Source organism: Schistocerca americana, chromosome 5 (genome assembly GCF_021461395.2).
Source record: "Schistocerca americana isolate TAMUIC-IGC-003095 chromosome 5, iqSchAmer2.1, whole genome shotgun sequence".
In the NCBI taxonomy this organism is placed as follows: Eukaryota; Metazoa; Arthropoda; class Insecta; order Orthoptera; family Acrididae; genus Schistocerca; species Schistocerca americana.
In genome coordinates this window covers 549,725,486-549,745,841 of record NC_060123.1, presented here as the reverse complement: position 1 = coordinate 549,745,841, position 20,356 = coordinate 549,725,486, and the positions used below count along the sequence as shown (strand labels likewise).

The 20,356-nt window shown below is 45.9% G+C and overlaps 1 protein-coding gene across 1 annotated transcript in view; it reads right to left on the bottom strand.

The window, feature by feature from the left end:
- The window catches only part of LOC124615973 (venom dipeptidyl peptidase 4-like), a 572,498-nt gene extending 571,567 nt beyond the window's left edge, over positions 1-931 (bottom strand). The window contains exon 1 of the mRNA XM_047144175.1: positions 830-931. Coding sequence (XP_047000131.1) covers positions 830-916 — 87 coding nt within the window. The 5' untranslated portion in view covers positions 917-931. The remainder of the gene's footprint in view (positions 1-829) is intronic.
- Between the last annotated feature and the right edge of the window lie 19,425 nt (positions 932-20,356).

The window sequence follows — 20,356 nt, the reverse complement described above, 5'->3', positions numbered from 1 at the left end:
AGTAATAATTACGTCTGGTACCAAGGTTACGAAAGTAGCTGGTCTTATAACTGTACAAGGTCATTTTCTTACTCTGATATTTATTATTTCTTTTCCAACTGATGGTTGTTGCGATAAATACTGATTCGTTTTGTAATTTTCGCACCTGTATCTTCAAGTATGTATATTTGAGTTACTAGAGCAGGGGTTCCCAACAAAATTTTCTCGAAGGCCCTCTCATCGAGCATGATTGGTACCTTGTCATATCACAGTATTAAGTACCTAAAAAAGCCAAATTAAGAGTCTTTTCATACGTTTTCTATTTTTGGTACTTAGAAAAAACATTGACATATTCATTAGTGAAAAAATATTGAGGGGTAAAAACAAAAAAGCTGTTATCATATGAAATATATTTAATATATTTCTTATTGTAATAGCATCTTGCGGACCCCTCTGGCATAGCTCGCGGACCCCCACCTGTTGGGAACCACTGTACTAGAGCGTAGAGTACACACATCATAAATACTTGAATTTTTTGTCAGCAGTTATCTACATATTAATAATTTTTCACAAAAACGTCATTACATTGACATCAAATTGCACGCAAATCGGAGGCTGCACTTAGTTTTGCCGCCCCGAGCCTAGTCCGCCACTGCCAGTACCCTCCGCCACACACCGTCAGCTGGCTTGCGAACTGTGGGTGTAGATGTGGTACAATGGAAAGTACCCTCTGCCACGCACTTCACAGTATTACCACAACGGTAACGTTGCAGAAATTTGGGCTTTACAGAGAGTTACCGGTAACCATTCTTCGCGCTTTACATCCGCGACGCTTAGGAGGCGCGCTCACCTGGAAGCTGTTGCCCATCTCGATGGCGTCGGCGGAGCCGCGGTTGGCGCGCGTCCCCTGCGAGGCGGCGCGGTTCTCGTTGACCATGGCTCGTGTTCCGCGGACCACAGTACACACACGTCCTCTCGCGTCGGCGTCTGGCGCGACACTGGCCGGGCCTGGCCGGACGGCAGCCGCTCCCACCTGGCGACCGGCGCGCCTCCAGCGAGCGGATCGGCAGCCACCGTCGCCTCGCCACTCCGCGGCGGTGAAAGTGGGCGCGCTCTCCTGTTGCTGCCGCCGCTCCTGGCCGCGCGACACGCCAACGCGAGCAGGCCGGCAGCGGCGGAACGCAGCCACTGCCTACTCCTCTGCTCCTCCTCCTTCATCAGTACTTGGCGCGTTCCGATCCACATTATCCGTATGCATGCGACGGCTTGTGTACCTAATATGTTCCAAAACGTCGCCCACAAAGACAGGATCTCGCTGTGCTCATACCTCAGGTTCCGCTGGTGATACGAAGGTAGAGCTAAGTGCTGTGATAGCCCTCGGACTAGGGACCATTTACATACCCAAGAGAAGACTCGCCTTGCTGTAACGATTCTACATTTCGCTATGGCTATCGCTTGCGCCTTTGTCCCACATTTTGCTCGGGGTTACGGAAGTACTAAGGAATGACGAGATACGTTTGAAGTTCTCTAACGCTATAGATACAGCAATAAGGAATAGCGCAGTAGGCAGTACAGTTGAAGAGGAATGGACATCTCTAAAAAGGGCCATCACAAAAGTTGGAAAGGAAAACATAGGTACAAAGAAGGTAGCTGCGAAGAAACCATGGGTAACAGAAGAAATACTTCAGTTGATTGATGAAAGGAGGAAGTACAAACATGTTCCGGGAAAATCAGGAAAACAGAAATACAAGTCGCTGAGGAATGAAATAAATAGGACGCGCAGGGAAGCTAAGACGAAATGGCTGCAGGAAAAATGTGAAGACATCGACAAAGATATGATTGTCGGAAGGACAGACTCAGCGTACAGGAAAGTCAAAACAACCTTTGGTGACATTAAAAGCAACGGTGGTAACATTAAGCGTGCAACGGGAATTCCACTGTTAAATGCAGAGGAGAGAGCAGTTAGGTGGAAAGAATACATTGAAAGCCTCTACGAGGGTGAAGATTTGTCTGATGTGTTAGAAGAAGAAACACGAGTCGATTTAGAAGACATAGGGGATCCAGTATTAGAATCGGAATTTAAAAGAGCTTTGGAGGACTTACGGTCAAATAAGGCAGAAGGGATAGATAACATTCCATCAGAATTTCTAAAACGGCTATTCACGTTGGTGTGTAGAATATATGAGTCAGGCGATATACCATCTGACTTTCGGAAAAGCATCATCCACACAATTCCGAAGACGGCAAGAGTTGACAAGAGCGAGAATTATCGCACAATCAGCTTAACAGCTCATGCATCGAAGCTGCTTACAAAAATAATATACAGAAGACAGGAAAAGAAAATTGAGAATGCGCTAGGTGACGATCAGTTTGGCTGTTGTTGTTGTTGTGGTCTTCAGTCCTGAGACTGGTTTGATGCAGCTCTCCATGCTACTCTATCCTGTGCAAGCTTTTTCATCTCCCAGTATCTACTGCAACCTACATCCTTCTGAATCTGCTTAGTGTATTCATCTCTTGGTCACCCTCTACGATTTTTACCCTCCACGCTGCCCTCCAATACTAAATTGGTGATCCCTTGATGGCTCAGAACATGTCCTACCAACCGATCCCTTCTTCTGGTCAAGTTGTGCCACAAACTTCTCTTCTCCCCAGTCCTATTCAATACTTCCTCATTAGTTATGTGATCTATCCATCTAATCTTCAGCATTCTTCTGTAGCACCACATTTCGAAAGCTTCTATTCTCTTCTTGTCCAAACTATTTATCGTCCATGTTTCACTTCCATACATGGCTACACTCCATACGAATACTTTCAGAAATGACTTCCTGACATTTAAATCAATACTGGATGTTAACAAATTTCTCTTCTTCAGTTTGGCTGTAGGAAAAGTAAAGGGACAAGAGAGGCAATTCTGACGTTACGGCTAATAATGGAAGCAAGGCTAAAGAAAAATCAAGACACTTTCATAGGATCTGTCGACCCGGAAAAAGCGTTCGACAATATAAAATGGTGCAAGCTGTTCGAGATTCTGAAAAAAGTAGGGGTAAGCTATAGGGAGAGACGGGTCATATACAATATGTACAACAACCAAGGGGGAATAATAAGAGTGGACGATCAAGAACGAAGTGCTCGTATTAAGAAGGGTGTAAGACAAGGCTGTAGCCTTTCGCCCCTACTCTTCAATCTGTACATCGAGGAAGCAATGATGGAAATAAAAGAAAGGTTCAGGAGTGGAATTAAAATACAAGGTGAAAGGATATCAGTGATACGATTCGCTGATGACATTGCTATCCTGAGTGAAAGTGAAGAAGAATTAAATGATCTGCTGAACGGAATGAACAGTCTAATGAGTACACAGTATGGTTTGAGAGTAAATCGGAGAAAGACGAAGGTAATGAGAAGTAGTAGAAATGAGAACTGCGAGAAACTTAACAGCAGGATTGATGGTCACGAAGTCAATGAAGTTAAGAAATTCTGCTACCTAGGCAGTAAAATAACCAATGACGGACGGAGCAAGGAGGACATCAAAAGAAGACTCGCTATGGCAAAAAAGGCATTTCTGGCCAAGAGAAGTCTACTAATATCAAATACCGGGCTTAATTTGAGGATAAATTTCTGAGGACGTACGTCTGGAGTACAGCATTGTATGGTAGTGAAACATGGACTGTGGGAAAACCGGGACAGAAGAGAATCGAAGCATTTGAGATGTGGTGCTATAGACGAATGTTGAAAATTAGGTGGACTGATAAGGTAAGGAATGAGGAGGTTCTACGCAGAATCGGAGAGGAAAGGAATATGTGGAAAACACTGATAAGGAGAAGGGACAGGATGATAGGACATCTGCTAAGACATGAGGGAATGACTTCCATGGTACTAGAGGGAGCTGTAGAGGGCAAAAACTGTAGAGGAAGACAGAGATTGGAATACGTCAAGAAAATAACTGAGGACGTAGGTAGCAGGTGCTACTCTGAGATGAAGAGGTTAGCACAGGAAAGGAATTCGTGGCGGGCCGCATCAAACCAGTCAGTAGACTGATGACCCAAAAAAAAAATGTGAAGGGGTGGCCGGATGCCCTTCCTGCTGCCACCCCGTACCGCCCCCGGGACGGAATCAGAGTACCCCATGTGTCTGCATCCAGTGTAAATCATGGAAAAGTGCGGATGTGTTGCAAATGTCTGTGAGTCGTGTAACTGAGGCGCGACGTGGGGACCAGCTCGGTATTCACCTAGAGCGATGCGGAAAACCGCCTAAAAACCACATCCAGGCTGGCCGGCACACCGGCCTCGTCGTTAATCTGGCGGACGGATTCGATCCGGGACCGGCGCGCCTACCCGAGCCCATGAAGCAGCGCATTAGCGCTCTCGGCTAACCTGGCGAGTCGTAACGATTCTACATTATAGGGTAAAAAAAAATGTAAATGTCGTGTGACTATGGCCTCCCGTCGGGTAGACCGTTCACTGGGTGAAAGTCTTTCGATTTGACGCCACTTCGGCGAAGATGAATAGGACAACACAACACCCAGTCCCTGACCGGAGAAAAATCTCCGACCCAGCCGGGAATTGAACATGGTCCCTTAGGATTGACATTCTTTCACTCTGACCAATTTTTTTTCCTTTTTTGTTCGATGTAGTTCGCTGAGTTTGTTCTGGGCGGACGTCACAAAACATCCGTTCAAGTTGATCGTTGATTCCTTGACTCAGCATTTTTATTACAGAGTGCACGCAGCCCTCTGACCGAACACGCTGAGCTACCGTGCCGCCAACCACTCAACTACCGGGGCGGACATTTACGGTCAAAGTATGAATATTACACACTATCTCCTGATAACTAAATGGAGCATATCTGGTGATCCTTTTTGTCCGCAGCTCGTGGTCGTGCGGTAGCGTTCTCGCTTCCCGCGCCCGGGTTCGATTCCCGCCGGGGTCAGGAATTTTCTCTGTCTCGTGACGACTGGGTGTTGTGTGGTGTCCTTAGGTTAGTTAGGTTTAAGTAGTTCTAAGTTCTAGGGGACTGATGACCATAGATGTTAAGTCCCACAGTGCTCAGAGCCATTTTGTTGATACTTTTTGCATTTGGTGTGGTCTACGCCGGCCGCTGTGACCGAGCGCTTCTAGGCGCTTCAGTCCGGAACCACGCTGCTGCTACGGTCGCAGGTTCGAATCCTGCCTCGGGCAAGGATGTGTGTGATGTCCTTAGGTTAAGTTACTTATAAGTAATTCCAAGTCTAGGGGGACTGATGACCTCAGGTGTTAAGTCCCATAGTGCTCAGAGCCATTTGAACCATTTGAACCCACTACGCCATCATTACAATTCCCTCGTACCCATTCACTCCCAGTTGCCCTTTCTCACACATTCAGCCCAACTCATTGTCACAATCTCTACATGTCTCTTTGTCATTGCCTATTGTCTCTCAACCACAGTCCCCTTCCTTCTGTCCTGCTACTACACTCACTGTCACTGTCTCCCTCTTGCTGTCTCATACTGCTAATACCTCATTCTTTCCTTCCTACTACTGCAGTCTCTTCTCACTGTCGCTATCTCTCTGTTCCTCACTGACATTAGTTGGTTGATTGGTTGGTTTGTTGATCTGGGAGAGAGGGCCAAACAGCGAGGTCATCGGTCCCATCGGATTACGGAAGGATGGAGAAGGAAGTCAGCCGTGCCCTTTCACAGCAACCACCTCGGCATTTGCCTGAAGTGATGTACGGAAATTAAGGAAAACCTAAATCACGATGGCCGGAAGCGGATTTGAACGGTCGTCCTCCGGAATGCGAGTGCAGTGTGCTAACCACGGCGCTACCTCGCTCGGTCCGCTGTTATTCTCACATACTCTGTCTCTCATTATCACCAGCTCTCACTCACTTCCACTTTCTTTTTCTCTTTGTTCTGTTCTCCTCCAGCCGGGCGCGGTGGTCTAGCGGTTCTAGGCGCTCAGTCCGGAACCGCGCGACTGCTACGGTCGCAGGTTCGAATCCTACCTCGGGCATGGATGTGTGTGATGTCCTTAGGTTAGTTTGGTTTAAGTAGTTCTAAGGTTGGTTGGTTGGTTTGGGAGGAGGAGGAGATCAGTGTTTAACGTCCCGTCGACAACGAGGCCATTAGAGACGGAGCGCAAGCTCGGGTGAAGGAGGGATGGGGAAGGAAATCGGCCGTGCCCTTTCAAAGGAACCATCTCGGCATTTGCCTGAAGCGATTTAGGGAAATCACGGAAAACCTAAATCAGGATGGCTGGAGACGGGATTGAACCGTCGGCCTCCCGGTAGTTCTAAGTTCTAGGGGACTGATGACCACCGATGTTAAGTCCCATAGTGCGCAGAGCCATTTGAACCATTTGTTCTCCTCCCCGCCCCCCTCCCACTCCTGGCACTGTCTCCTTCAGTCTTTTTCTAGCACTGTCCTGTCACTGTCAGAAATATTCCACTGCCACTGTGTCACTCTTTTTCCCTCACACTGCCATTGTCTCCTTCGCTACTTCTGCAACATAACCTCTGTCTATCTACCAGTATTTAGTACGTTTCCGTCTCTTCACCACTACCACCGTCTTTTTCTGTCTCAGCTTAAAGAGCGGGAATATGTTCGCATGCCAAAACTTTTTGGTGCCGAGGAAGGTAAAATGGGGCAGCTGGTACCTTACTTTCCAGACAGTCTTTTAAATAAACGGGAACATATTCGCATTTTTTGTGCTCCGATAGGAGCATTTTTCCGCTAGTTCCCTTCTTTTTCCTGTTGCAGCACGGCATGTTACTCTTATGAAAGCAAAACCATTAGTCAGTAAAATTTAAGTAGTTTACTTACGTGAAATTGTAATAATGCAACAATCCCAGATGATGACGGAGACACTTTGCTTGCATGTTTCCCGTGCTACGACACATTATATCGAGAATATTTTCAAGATTGTTCGAGATCGGGATCTTAAGAATACAATGTAAACAGTCATTTCCTGTGTCGTAGCTGGCCTTCCGTACTCCCCACAAAAAAACAAACAAAACAAAAAAAAAAGGATTTGAGATGCTTGTCGATAACGGATAAAGATTTTTGAAAACGGGAAATAGCTCCTCTAGGTAAATGCCTAGAGAATATACTGCTAAAATTTGACCAACTTTCTGCAGTTATTTATTACTTAGGTTTGGCCACATACTGGATTTTACGTGTAGAAGTATGGTGACATTCAGCCTCTGTATCTTGGAAACGGATGAAGTTATCAAGAAAATTTTCGAGGTTATTCGAGGTCAGGATCTTAAGAATATATCATAAAAATTTTAGCCATTTGCTGTGCATAACCGTATTGGAAACCTCGTCTGGGTTTTGGTCCGCTAATGACGGCGGAAATATAGTAAAAAAACTCTTTTTTTGGCTTTTTCCGAGGAACCGCCCATGAAATAATGGTGCCTCCGTAAGTCCTATCAATCACACCGTAGACCACAAAAAAATGGTTCAAATGGCTCTGAGCACTATGGGACTTAACACCTGAGGTCATCAGTCCCCCTAGACTTGGAATTACTTATAAGTAACTTAACCTAAGGACATCACACACATCCATGCCCGAGGCAGGATTCGAACCTGCGACCGTAGCAGCAGCGTGGTTCCGGACTGAAGCGCCTAGAAGCGCTCGGTCACAGCGGCCGGCGTAGACCGCACCAAATGCAAAAAGAATCAACAAAATGGCTCTGAGCACTGTGGGACTTAACATCTATGGTCATCAGTCCCCTAGAACTTAGAACTACTTAAACCTAACTAACCTAAGGCCACCACACATGGGACTTAACTTCTGAGGTCATCAGTCCCCTAGAACCTAGAACTACTTAAACCTAACTAACCTAAGGACATCACACATATCAATGCCCGAGGCAGGATTCGAACCTGCAGCCGTAGCGGTCGCGCGGTTCCAGACTGAAGCGTCTAGAACCGCTCGGCCACACCAATAAGGAGTAAGTCTCGTTGACTCGTTCAAAAGTTTTCTTCAAAGTAATTTTCCACATCTCTATGGGTTTGCAGCTATGGTTATGTTGATGTTTGGACCTACGTTTTTGTGGGAGCAACTTTTTTCCGCGACGACAACAACGAAATCTGCTCACAGAAGTTCACTGACGGATCTCAATTGGAAAAAGATAGCTTCGTCTTAGCAGTGCAGAGAAAGTGGTGCAAGACACTGAAAAGTAAAAGAAGTCGTATTCACTGACATGCAGTGTGTCTGAGTTTAACGTGTGAATAAAATACTCCCGAAACACACTCTGATGTTAATTTAAACTTCCTTTGATAACTATACTCGTCACAAGGCTGCACCGGTTGTAACACTCATCGAATTCCGTACTTAGCAGTCCCACGTTCTTTGCTTCATCGATTAAAAGAAATGTAAACTTCATTTCAGTACCATTTCTCATCAGTGCAACAGTTTTAGGAAATAAATTTGCCTAAGGCATTAATTAGCTACCGTGAAGCAATACATTTTAGTAGAGCTATCAGCGGCCGTAGAATACACTCGTTGACAACAGTTTCTCGCCCCGAGCTGCCGTTTTCCGATTCCCTTCGCTGCTTCCCTCCTTCTCATCCCAGCCTATTACACGCCGGCTGCTCAGTGCTGAAGCGTGAGTGCGAGTCAGCTCGCACAAACAGATCGGTGAACAGGCCTAGTCTATAGTATACAGACACAATGTTGTAAAATATACTCACGTTCTTCCGCATTTAGCGTTTTCTTAAGCGCGATAAGTGAACCACACACTAACCACGAAAAACACCCCGACAGCTCAGCACCCCTTCCTGCGCTCTTCTCTGTTGGCACTATACGAGATTGCAGGTAACGTTGTCCAGGCAATCGCCATACCCAAACGTTTCCATGTATTACGACAAGGTATATCATGATTTACCACTTCAAAGCACTGATTTCCAGTCATCTACTATACAGCGGCGGCTCTCTTTACTCCCCCGTAAGCGTCGCTTACTACCGATTACAGAAATGTGTGGCTTATGACGAGTTGTTCAACTATTGCACCCCACTCTGCATCTATATCTACAATACATAAGTAATCTACAATCTTAGCTGCTTGTCAGAGGGTTCATCAAATCTCTTTCATATCGTTTCTCTATCGAACATCTAAATCTTTCCTTCATGGGAATTATTATTCTGGGGTTTATACTTGTTCTCTTGGTTATTTTCGGGAATATCATCTTTTGCCGGCCGGCGTGGCCGAGCGTTTCTAGGCGCTACAGTCTGGAAAGCGCGACCGCTACGGTCGCAGGTACGAATCCTGCCTCGGGCATGGATGTTTGTGATGTCCGTAGGTTAGTTAGGTTTAAGTACTTCTAAGTTCTGGGGGACTGATGACCACAGCAGTTAAGTCCCATAGTGCTCAGAACCATTTGAACCATTTTTATCATCTTTTACTTTTGCACTGATTACCTATAAATATTCTTTGTTTGAAGGGTGAGTATTTCTTTGTGTAAATTGCTTAAGTATTTCAATTGAATTTATTTCTCTTATTTTATTTCGCTGATCATCTCTTCCTATGTAGATGGGCGTCAACAGAATATTTTCGCATTCGGAGGAGAAAGATGGTGACTGAACTTTCGTGAAAAGATTGTTGGAATATTCGCTATTGTAGTGTTAGGCAGTTGGATGTAAACAGCGCGTAGTGTTGCGCAGTTGGAGGTGAGCCGCCAGCAGTGGTGGATGTGGGGACAGAGATAGCAGAATTTTTAGAGCGGACGATCTGGACGTGTGTCTATCAGAAAGAGTAAATTTTTTGAACATTATTAAGGTAAATACATTGTTTGTTATCCATCAAAATCTTTCATTTGCTAACTATGCCTATAAGTAGTTAGTGCATTCAGTAGTTAGAATCTTTTATTCAGCTGGCAGTATTGGCGCACGCTGTATTGCAGTAGTTTGAGTAACGAAGATTTTTGTGAGGTAAATGATTCATGAAAGGTGTAGGTTATTGTCAGTCGGGGCCATTCTTTTGTAGGGATTATTGAAAGTCAGATTGCGTTGCGCTAAAAAAATATTGTTTGTCAGTTTAGTGATGATCAGAATAAATAAAGAGAGAAATGTCTGAGTACGTTCAGTTTTGCTCAGCTGTTTCAAAATCAAATAACGTAAGAGGTTTTCCAGCACTGCCATTTTTAAATTTTTCTAAGGGGATGTTTCAAGGGTCGCACACCGCACAGCAATACTGTAGCAGAGGATGGGCAAGCGTAATGTAGCCAATCTCTTTGGTGGATTTTTTGCCTCTTCAGTAAAACTCAATCTTTGATTCGTCACACCCACAACATTATCTATGTAATCCCTCCAATTTAAGTTATTAGTAATTGTAATCTGTAGGCATTTAGTCGACAGCCCTTAGATTTGTGCTATGTGTCGTGTAGCAGAAGTTTAGAGGATTCCTTTCAACAGTCATGTGAATGACTTCATACTTTTCATTATTTAGGGTAAATTGCCCCTTTTAGCGCCTTACTGATGTCTTGTATAAATAATTTAGCAGTTGGTTTAATTTTCTATTTAGCAGTTGGTTTAATTTTCTACGCACAGTGGTTGTTCTGGCTGGTCTGTTAGTAGCATATTGGAACTCACGAGTGGTTCGTTGATTCCATGTCATTTTTTAGAACCGCGCTCCGCAATGCTCAACGTCCCTCTCCGCCAGCACGTGAGGTTTTCCTGATTTTGGTTTAGTTGTGGTTGCTGCTTCGTTTTCCACTTCCAATCGCTTCACCGAGAGTCACGTTAGATAACTTTAAAAGGATTTAAATGTGCCTGACTGATTTGTTATTCAGGCGACATTCAAGTCACTGAGCCTTTACTGCTTCCTTACGGGCAACCCAATACTCCATACTTCTTTTTATACTGGCGGGTCCGCCACTCGGGACATCTAGCAGTCAGTTTCGCACAACTTAGGGGTATGCGGATATATTTAATCTGATAGTACCTGTGCTAACGAAGGAAAACCTGGCAAACCGGCGTCCGCCGTCTGCTCCTACCGTCCCATCAGCCTTACCTCGGTCTTCAGCAAGGTCCTGGAATCTATCCTCACCCGCCGCATCCACCAGCATCTCCGCCAGCACCGCCTCCTTCCCGTTACCCAGTGTGGCTTTCGGACGTCCTTCTCTTCCGACGAACTTCTCCTTCACCTCACTCATCTCCTTTCCGACCAGCTTAATTCCCGTCGCTCCATTATCTTCCTCTCCCTGGACCTCGAACGAGCTTATGACCGCGTATGGCATTCCGGTCTCCTCTTCAAGCTCCAAACCTTCGCCCTTCCCATTAACTACGTCCGTCTGATCGGCTCCTTTCTCTCCCACCGTCCTTCCTACATCACCATCCATAACACCGACTCCTACACCTTTTTCCCCTCCGCCGGTGTGCCCCAAGGCTCCGTCCTCTCCCCCCTTCTGTACCTTTTGTATACGGCTGACATGCCGCCGCCGTCACCCCCCGTCCACCTCCTCCAGTTTGCCGATGACACTGCCTTCCTTGCCCTTGCCCCCATCCTGCAGCGATCCCAACACCTTCTCCAATCCCATCTCGACTGGTTCACCGCTTGGTGCAACCAGTGATTGCTCAAGGTCAATCCCTCCAAAACCCAGGCGATCATTGTAGGCAAAACCACCCCTTCCTTCCGCCTCCTTGATATCTTACCATCTATGGCCGTCCTATCGCCCTCACTCCCATTCTTAAGTACCTTGGCGTCACCCTCGACCGTCGCCTCTCCTGGACTCCCCATCTCCGGACAATCCACGCCAAGGCACGCTCCCGACTCCGTCTCCTCAAGCTCCTTTCCGGCCGTACGTGGGGTCTGGACCCCTCCACCATCCACCACACCTATAAATCCCTCATCTGCCCTATCCTTTGTTACGCCCATCCGGCCTGGATCTCCGCCCCCCTACCTTTTATAAATCCCTCCAAATCCTTGAACATCATGCTCTCCGCCTTGCCTATCGCATCCATCTCCCCTCCCCCACACGGATCCTGTATGATCTCATCCCCTTCTCCCACCTCCTCCTTTTCCTTGAAAGGATACGGATCCTGTACACCTCCCGCAAACTTGATCCTCCTCATCCGCTTGTCTCACCCATCCTCCACCACCCCCGCCCGCTGCTGCTCCTGTATGCCCATGTCCCACCCGGTCTCCATCTCTCCACCCTCCTCACCCTCTCTCAAGGTGGCTTCCGCCAGCTCCCCCTCCCTGATGATGTCCTTCTCCCCTCCATCACCCCTCCTCCCCCCCACTTCCTGTGTCCTTTCCTTTAGGCACCCTCCCTCCCTTCTCTTTCCTTTTCCCCCATCCCCTCCCTCCTTCCCTCTTCCCCCGGGCTCCCCTCCCCCTTCCTCCCTTCCACCTATCTCCCCTGCCCATGGCATCTGCTCTCCCCTCTCCCTCTCCCACCCCCCTCCTCCTCTCTTGGCAGGTCCCCGGACTCGTACACGGTTAGTGAACATTCACGCGCCGGAGATAAACGCCTCGTGTTCTGTGTGTGCATCGTTTTGTGCTTAAGTGATTCAGTGTTATTCGTTTTGTGCACCTATGTTCACGTGTGACAATTTTCGTCTCTGTCTGTGTCCAAGTGTCTGAACAATTTTATCTTGGACCCTGCGCCCGTGAACGGCACCTTGTATTTTAAAAAGTGTTTGTCTCCGTTTATATGTCCACCATGTTTTTCTGTAAATGTCTTCATTTGTATATTTGTGTTTCTCTGCGGCCAAAGAGCGGCGTCGTATGCTGCTGCAGGCCTGCCTGTAATACAGGTTTCAAAATAACAATAAAGAAAAAAAACCGAAGGAACGTTTCTGACTGCATCTGATACTGAGATCCTTGTGAGAGCCAGTCGTGACAGAACTATTTCAGCCCGTGAGCAAGGTATACAAGACAGACGAAGTAGCCTCACACTTCGAGAAGACTGTAATATAATTTCAATTCCAAAGAATGCAGATGCTGATAGACGTGAATGCCACCAAACTATCAGTTTCATAATTAGTGGTGTGCAAAATACTGACAAGAATTATTTACGGAACTGCATAAGCCATCCAATGGAAAGATCAGTTTGGGTTCCCGAGTAATGTAGGAATACGCACGGCAGCACTGACACCATCATTTATCATATAAGATAGTAAGAAATTTGCTTTATTGTAATTCAAGCCTTGGATCACAATGTTTATTTGTTTAACGAAGCAGAAATGGCTTATGATTTGAGTGCACCATAACATGTAATAGCGTGATATGTGTAATGCAACACGTTTTCACTGAGATATTGATAAGTTGTACAGTTGTTTTATAATTTGCACCATAACATGTAATAGCGTGATATGTGTAATGCAACACGTTTTCACTGAGATATTGAAAAGTTGTACAGTTGTTTTATAGTTGTTTTCTGCTTTAAATTCATATAGTCTTACATTTTCTAGGTCTGAAGATGATCATTACCTACCAAAATTAATGAACTGATTAAAAATAAACATTATGATCCAAGACTGTAATTAAATAATGCAAATAATTTCCTAGATACCTGGAATCTTCTCATCACTGTTTCACACCTTGTAAAATAGAGAAAAATGGCATAAATTCTGTAGGTAGGAGGAATAAAATACAGGGACCGAAAAGTTGCTTACAACTCGTATAGAAACCAGAGTGCAATTATATAGGTCAAATGACCTGAAGTAGAAGCAGTAGTTGAAAGTGGAACGAAACAGGATTCTACCCTCTGTCTCACGTTATTTACTCTGTACACTGAGAAAGCAGTGAAGGAAACTAAGGAAAGATACGGGGAAGGAATTAAAACCAGGAAGAAGAAAAAAAACTTTGGGCTTTTCTGATAAGACTGTTATGCTGTCAGAGACAGCAAAGGAGTTGGAAGTGCAGGTAAACAGAATGACTGCGTCTTGAAAAGAGAATATAAGATGAACTTCAACAGAAGTCAAATAAGAGTAATGGACTGTAGTCGAATTAAATTAAGCAATCATAAGAGAATCAGATAAGGAAACGAGGCAGAAGATTTGCTATTTGGGCAGAAAAATAACTCATGATTGCCGAAGCAGATTTGATATAAAATGGAGACTGGTAATAGCAAAAAATGAAGTTCTTTTAGCATCTAATATAAATTTGGGTTTAAGGCTTAGGAAGTCTCTTTCTGAAGATACTTGTCTGGAGTGTAGCCTAGTACGAAAGTGACACGTGGACGATTAGCCGTTCAGACGAGAATGTACAGAACGTTTCGAAATGGGGTGTGAGCCGTGGTAAAAACTGCTGTTTTGAAGAGCGCGCAGCAGCGCGTAGTGTGAAGCAGTCGCCCTCTGTTTCTGGCGGTGGCGCCGCTGTGGCAATCGCAGCTTTGGTGTCTCCCTCTGGTGGGAAAGGGGAAAGCTTGCCTGTTCACGTGCATTTAAGGGGCGCTATGAGCTCGCCAGTCGGTCAGTTGGTCAGCCGGGTCAGTATGGAGCAGTCAGTGTCTGTCTGTCGTCCGGAGTGCTACTATGTGTTAGGCCGCCAGTCTGCTCGAGTTTGTTCAGGCAATGGTCATTGGCAGTTGGATCGATCGGTTGGTCGGTCACGCACTGAGACACAAGATGACTTGTCCGTCTTGAGTGTCGGCGCATGTGAGGTGGCCACGTCGGTCCAGTGGGCCGCGCCGTATAGCGAGGGGTAGAGACTTCGCGGCCAACACGAGAGCAACAGGAACCAACCCATGACATCGGTCTGGCCGGGGCGAGCTGCGTCGCAGTGAGACAGGAGAGATCGGCGCGCCTTCCTACGTCCGTTGATACGGCTGGCAGCGGACGGTTCGGGAGAGCTTTTTGGGGGTGCTGCGCCAGGTCTTCGCCAGCCATCGCAGTTATTAGAAGTTAAGTGATTCGTGATATGTTGTTTCATTTACTTGTTAAATTCTACTTGTTTCTTGGGCAGTCTCTCGTCCCCAGCTTGCTCTTCTGTCTCCCGTCCGGATTTGTTAGGCAGTTAGTGTCTGTCTGTCTGTCTGTCGGTCTGCCATACGTTAATAGCTGCCTCTGTCATGTTTGTCGGATTCGATGTTAACGAATTTATTGCCTGAAGTGTAACGGCCGAATTCCTGAAATATGTTTTTATCTTGCCTATCATCTTGAGAGGCGGTATATGTGTAATGTAGAGCATGTTTGTATATTTTATCTAAGATTGCATTTCATGGGTTTTTATTTAAATGGTCATTTCAGTATATAAAGTTGCCACCCTTCCACCGTAAGAGTTTTTTTAAATCAAGTTGCACCTTCGGTGGCAAGTTAATTTTTTTAATGTTGGTGTTTTTTGTACCACTTCCATCCCTCCTACAGAGTGCATAGTTTATGTGCTTGTGTGAGTTGTTCAAGTAATCTGGTATGTTGCAGATTTGCACCAGTGTAGTCTTTCAGGGGCTGTTGTGAGTGGTCGTGACTACGGCCGTGTCATAAGGGAGTGGCAAGGTTCTCAGCCCGAAAGCTCATACTGTCAATATTTGTTCTTTCTGCCTCTGAATAAAATTGTAACTTGATATTTTGAGGGTGCTTTCTGATTATAATTTTAAATCTGTCGGAAAAAAGGGCTTTTAGGTATAAAATTTCCCATTTGTTGAAATTAATTTAATTCATATCAGCGCACACTCCGCTGCAGAGTGAAAATCTCGTTCTTAATTTAATTTGTTTTCATCAGTTACCCACTGGCACCTACTTCCACGCTGACATAGTGTGATTAAATGTATTAATGATCTTGATGAATCGCTAGTAAGTAAAGTAAATTCTTAAGAAAGGGTTTTGAAGGGATATTCACGGTTCAGGGTGCCAGATCGAATAACTAGGGAGGTAGTGATTCGAATTGGGGGAAAAAAGAAATTCATGACACAACTAGACTAAAAGAAAGAGATCTGTTAACAACACGCATCCCAAGGCATGATGGGATAGTTAACTTGGTAATGTAAGGAAGTTTGGGGAATTGCTGAGGGAGAGACAAAGGCTTGAATGCAATAAGGAGGTTCAAACTGATGTAGATTGCAGAAGTTATTCAGAGATGAATAGGCTTGCTCAGGATAGACTAACGCGGTGAGCTGCATGGAGCGAGTCTTCTGACAGAGCGACAACAAGAACTACAAGAGCTTGGCACGAAAAGACGCTCTTGTCGAAGATTTGGACAGGCCTTAATGGTAATCATTCTAAAGTATTAAAAAAACTGGCTCTATTCACTCGACTAGAAGTTTTTTCTAAAGTCATATTTCAAAATAACCTATTATATCTCGTATAGCGAGATGTTAGCGTTCACAAAAACGTTCGGATCGAGCACGGAGACTCAAGGCACGCGTGAACAAACACTGAATGTCAAGCTAATCAACGAGCAGAGATTTCAAAAACACGTTTAGTGAAAAACCAAGAAACATCACGAAATATTACGCACAAATGCGGGCGAGAAGTAAACAAACGTCCCAGCTAGTGCTAGCATGTGACTGACTGGGTCCACGTGGTCGCACATGGCAAGTTAAAACTCCAAAGTACATAACACTGTATTATAAGAAGTGCAAGGCCCGTGTTACGACTGGGAAACAGAACGACAGCAGCGCTCCTAGTGGCCTATCAGTGAACTTCGAATACGGGAAAATATGGCTCGAAAATCCGTATTCTTGTCTTGCGAAATACGCGTATTACATGATAGTATTTTCATTTATACTTTATGGGTGGGCCCCGTAGTCTGGTGGTAAAATGGTTACGTGGAAACGTTTTTGTAGCCTTACAAAGCAATACAGGGTGGGGCAAACAAAAGCGGCTCGGAGAACAACGTTGCAGGTTGCAAAGAAGCATAGCAGAGGAAAGGAAATACAGTATTAACCTGACTACAGCAGATGCTGAAAGTGACCAACATTCATCTCTTGGCATATATGGGCCCTGGTCAGCAAGTTGCTGAAGGCGATGAAACTGAACAGTTGGAATTGCTGCAATCTCATCCGAAATGTTCTGCTGCAGTTCTTGGAGACTATGAGGGTTTTTGCAATACTTCTCAGACTTGAGGGCTCCCCACACGAAATAATCGCACACTGGCATATCAGGTGGCCTGGGTGGCCAGCTAGATCCGCGACCAGACTGACCTCTGATAACAATTCTGTCAGGAGTGAAGATTGTGTAAATGTGTCCAAGGTTCGTCTGGCTGTATGGGCAGTTGCTCCATCCCGTTGGAAGTAACTGCAGGTTTTTTCCTCATCTTTTAATGCTGCTGTACATTCACGTCCAATCGTATCCAATTCTCTGAGCCACTTTTATTTGCCCCATCCTGTATTATTTTATAAGGCTACAAAAACTTTTCCAAGTACCCAGTTTACCACCAGATTATGAGGCCCACCTGTTGTGTACATAGTTCCGCGTAGTCAGCGTGTACACAACTTTCCCAATCGAGCGCGCCCCGCTAAACACAACAGAGCAGGCGCAGCGCTCGTCCGTCTCAGTACTACGAGATGGCGCTGTCTTAGAGACGGACCAAATTCTGCTTCCGCCGATCCGCGTATTAATATGTAACGCAGCCAATGAGATTGCTGCTAACGTAGAACCTTTTCTCCTCATGGATCACACTCGCGCAGTGACACCTGAACGCTCGAGGTATTATAACGAGTGTACGGACCTCCGATTAGTCAGACTGCATTAGTCTGCATTAGTCTATAGTCAAGTTTCAGTCTGCGCCTAATAAGATTATCATATTCCTGTACATAGCCATGAAGAGAAATGTGTAGATGCTTTGTCAAGTATCAGAGATATGTGAGAATACGATTAACGTACCAAGACCAAAGAAACTTCAGATTGTCAATTGTAAATAGCATCCAGTACCAAGTTAAGTTATTTTTATGATTGTTATTATTTTAATAAATGTGTGTAAAAATTAATCAAGTTCTGTTTAAAGTTGGTCACCATCAATCTGCTACTCTAAGCGTGCAAGTGGCATTTCTATCGTCTGACCTAACGGCAAAAGATAAACATGCCACGATAAGAACATGAGACATATTGCTGACACTCGCCTACTTCACTAGAGCGACAAGTCAAATAATCTGATGGTGTGTGTACCGAAGGTCTTACAGTACGCACACCACACCACCCATAAACTATAAATGAAAAATATTATCAAGCAATACGCGTATTTCGCAAAGCAAGAATACGCATTTTCGCGCCATATTTTCCCGTATTCGAAGTTCAATGCCAGGCGATTAACAACTCGTAGCTGCGGTTCATGGCCATGCAAGATCTTCTAAGTGAGATCGAGGTCACCATTTGACTGTAAAATTAGTTGTTTGTAAACCAAATACTGCAATTTCGACTATGTGGCCATCATAAAGTGGAAACAGCTGCGCGTTAGCACTTGTCAAAACCTAAAAAGCATCTGACATCACGTTACACAGAAGCAAGATTTACTTCTGTCCGTTCGTCATTAAGATCTTCTTGTGTGTATTGTAGATCTCCTTAACGTCTGCTCGCATCCATAGCACAGTACTAGGTGGGGTAAGTGATTCCACCTTTGTTTCTGATTCGTATAAAACAGAAGCTAATTTCGTTGCATGGTATTTTGTGGACTCAGCTCTATTTGTCACTGCTTACGAATTCTTGTGTGGATTCCTCGATTTGAGTGCACTGTATGTGTGTTAATGGAGGTCTCGAAATTTTCATTGCAATGAGAGAATAACTCTACTAAATTAATGTCTCCTACAATGCCTTCTTTGTAGTACCTGTTAGTAACGTTTGAACACATTTGCATAGCTACTGTAGCATTTATGAGGAAGTATGGTTCAGTCACTAATACTATGAAGCATACCCATCTACATCTACATCCATATTATGCAAATCGTAGTGAAATGCGTCGCACTCTGTTGCGAGAAGCAACACCATTCAAAGCAGAATTATATACTCATTTCATGGCAGGATGTATTAAAGCTGAATACCTGTTATGACGAAAGTTGCTAATACGTTAGCCATTAAATGCAGGAAACTACAGAAAACGGTTGCAAACAAAAATAAAGTAGAATAAAGACAATATACTTAGAGCGCATTTAAATCGAGCGATTCACATATACACTCCTGGAAATGGAAAAAAGAACACATTGACACCGGTGTGTCAGGCCCACCATACTTGCTCCGGACACTGCGAGAGGGCTGTACAAGCAATGACCACACGCACGGCACAGCGGACACACCAGGAACCGCGGTGTTGGCCGTCGAATGGCGCTAGCTGCGCAGCATTTGTGCACCGCCGCCGTCAGTGTCAGCCAGTTTGCCGTGGCATACGGAGCTCCATCGCAGTCTTTAACACTGGTAGCATGCCGCGACAGCGTGGACGTGAACCGTATGTGCAGTTGACGGACTTTGAGCGAGGGCGTATAGTGGGCATGCGGGAGGCCGGGTGGACGTACCGCCGAATTGCTCAACACGTGGGGCGTGAGGTCTCCACAGTACATCGATGTTGTCGCCAGTGGTCGGCGGAAGGTGCACGTGCCCGTCGACCTGGGACCGGACCGCAGCGACGCACGGATGCACGCCAAGACCGTAGGATCCTACGCAGTGCCGTAGGGGACCGCACCACCACTTCCCAGCAAATTAGGGACACTGTTGCTCCTGGGGTATCGGCGAGGACCATTCGCAACCGTCTCCATGAAGCTGGGCTACGGTCCCGCACACCGTTAGGCCGTCTTCCGCTCACGCCCCAACATCGTGCAGCCCGCCTCCAGTGGTGTCGCGACAGGCGTGAATGGAGGGACGAATGGAGACGTGTCGTCTTCAGCGATGAGAGTCGCTTCTGCCTTGGTGCCAATGATGGTCGTATGCGTGTTTGGCGCCGTGCAGGTGAGCGCCACAATCAGGACTGCATACGACCGAGGCACACAGGGCCAACACCCGGCATCATGGTGTGGGGAGCGATCTCCTACACTGGCCGTACACCACTGTTGATCGTCGAGGGGACACTGAATAGTGCACGGTACATCCAAACCGTCATCGAACCCATCGTTCTACCATTCCTAGACCGGCAAGGGAACTTGCTGTTGCAACAGGACAATGCACGTCCGCATGTATCCCGTGCCACCCAACGTGCTCTAGAAGGTGTAAGTCAACTACCCTGGCCAGCAAGATCTCCGGATCTGTCCCCCATTGAGCATGTTTGGGACTGGATGAAGCGTCGTCTCACGCGGTCTGCACGTCCAGCACGAACGCTGGTCCAACTGAGGCGCCAGGTGGAAATGGCATGGCAAGCCGTTCCACAGGACTACATCCAGCATCTCTACGATCGTCTCCATGGGAGAATAGCAGCCTGCATTGCTGCGGAAGGTGGATATACACTGTACTAGTGCCGACATTGTGCATGCTCTGTTGCCTGTGTCTATGTGCCTGTGGTTCTGTCAGTGTGATCATGTGATGTATCTAACCCCA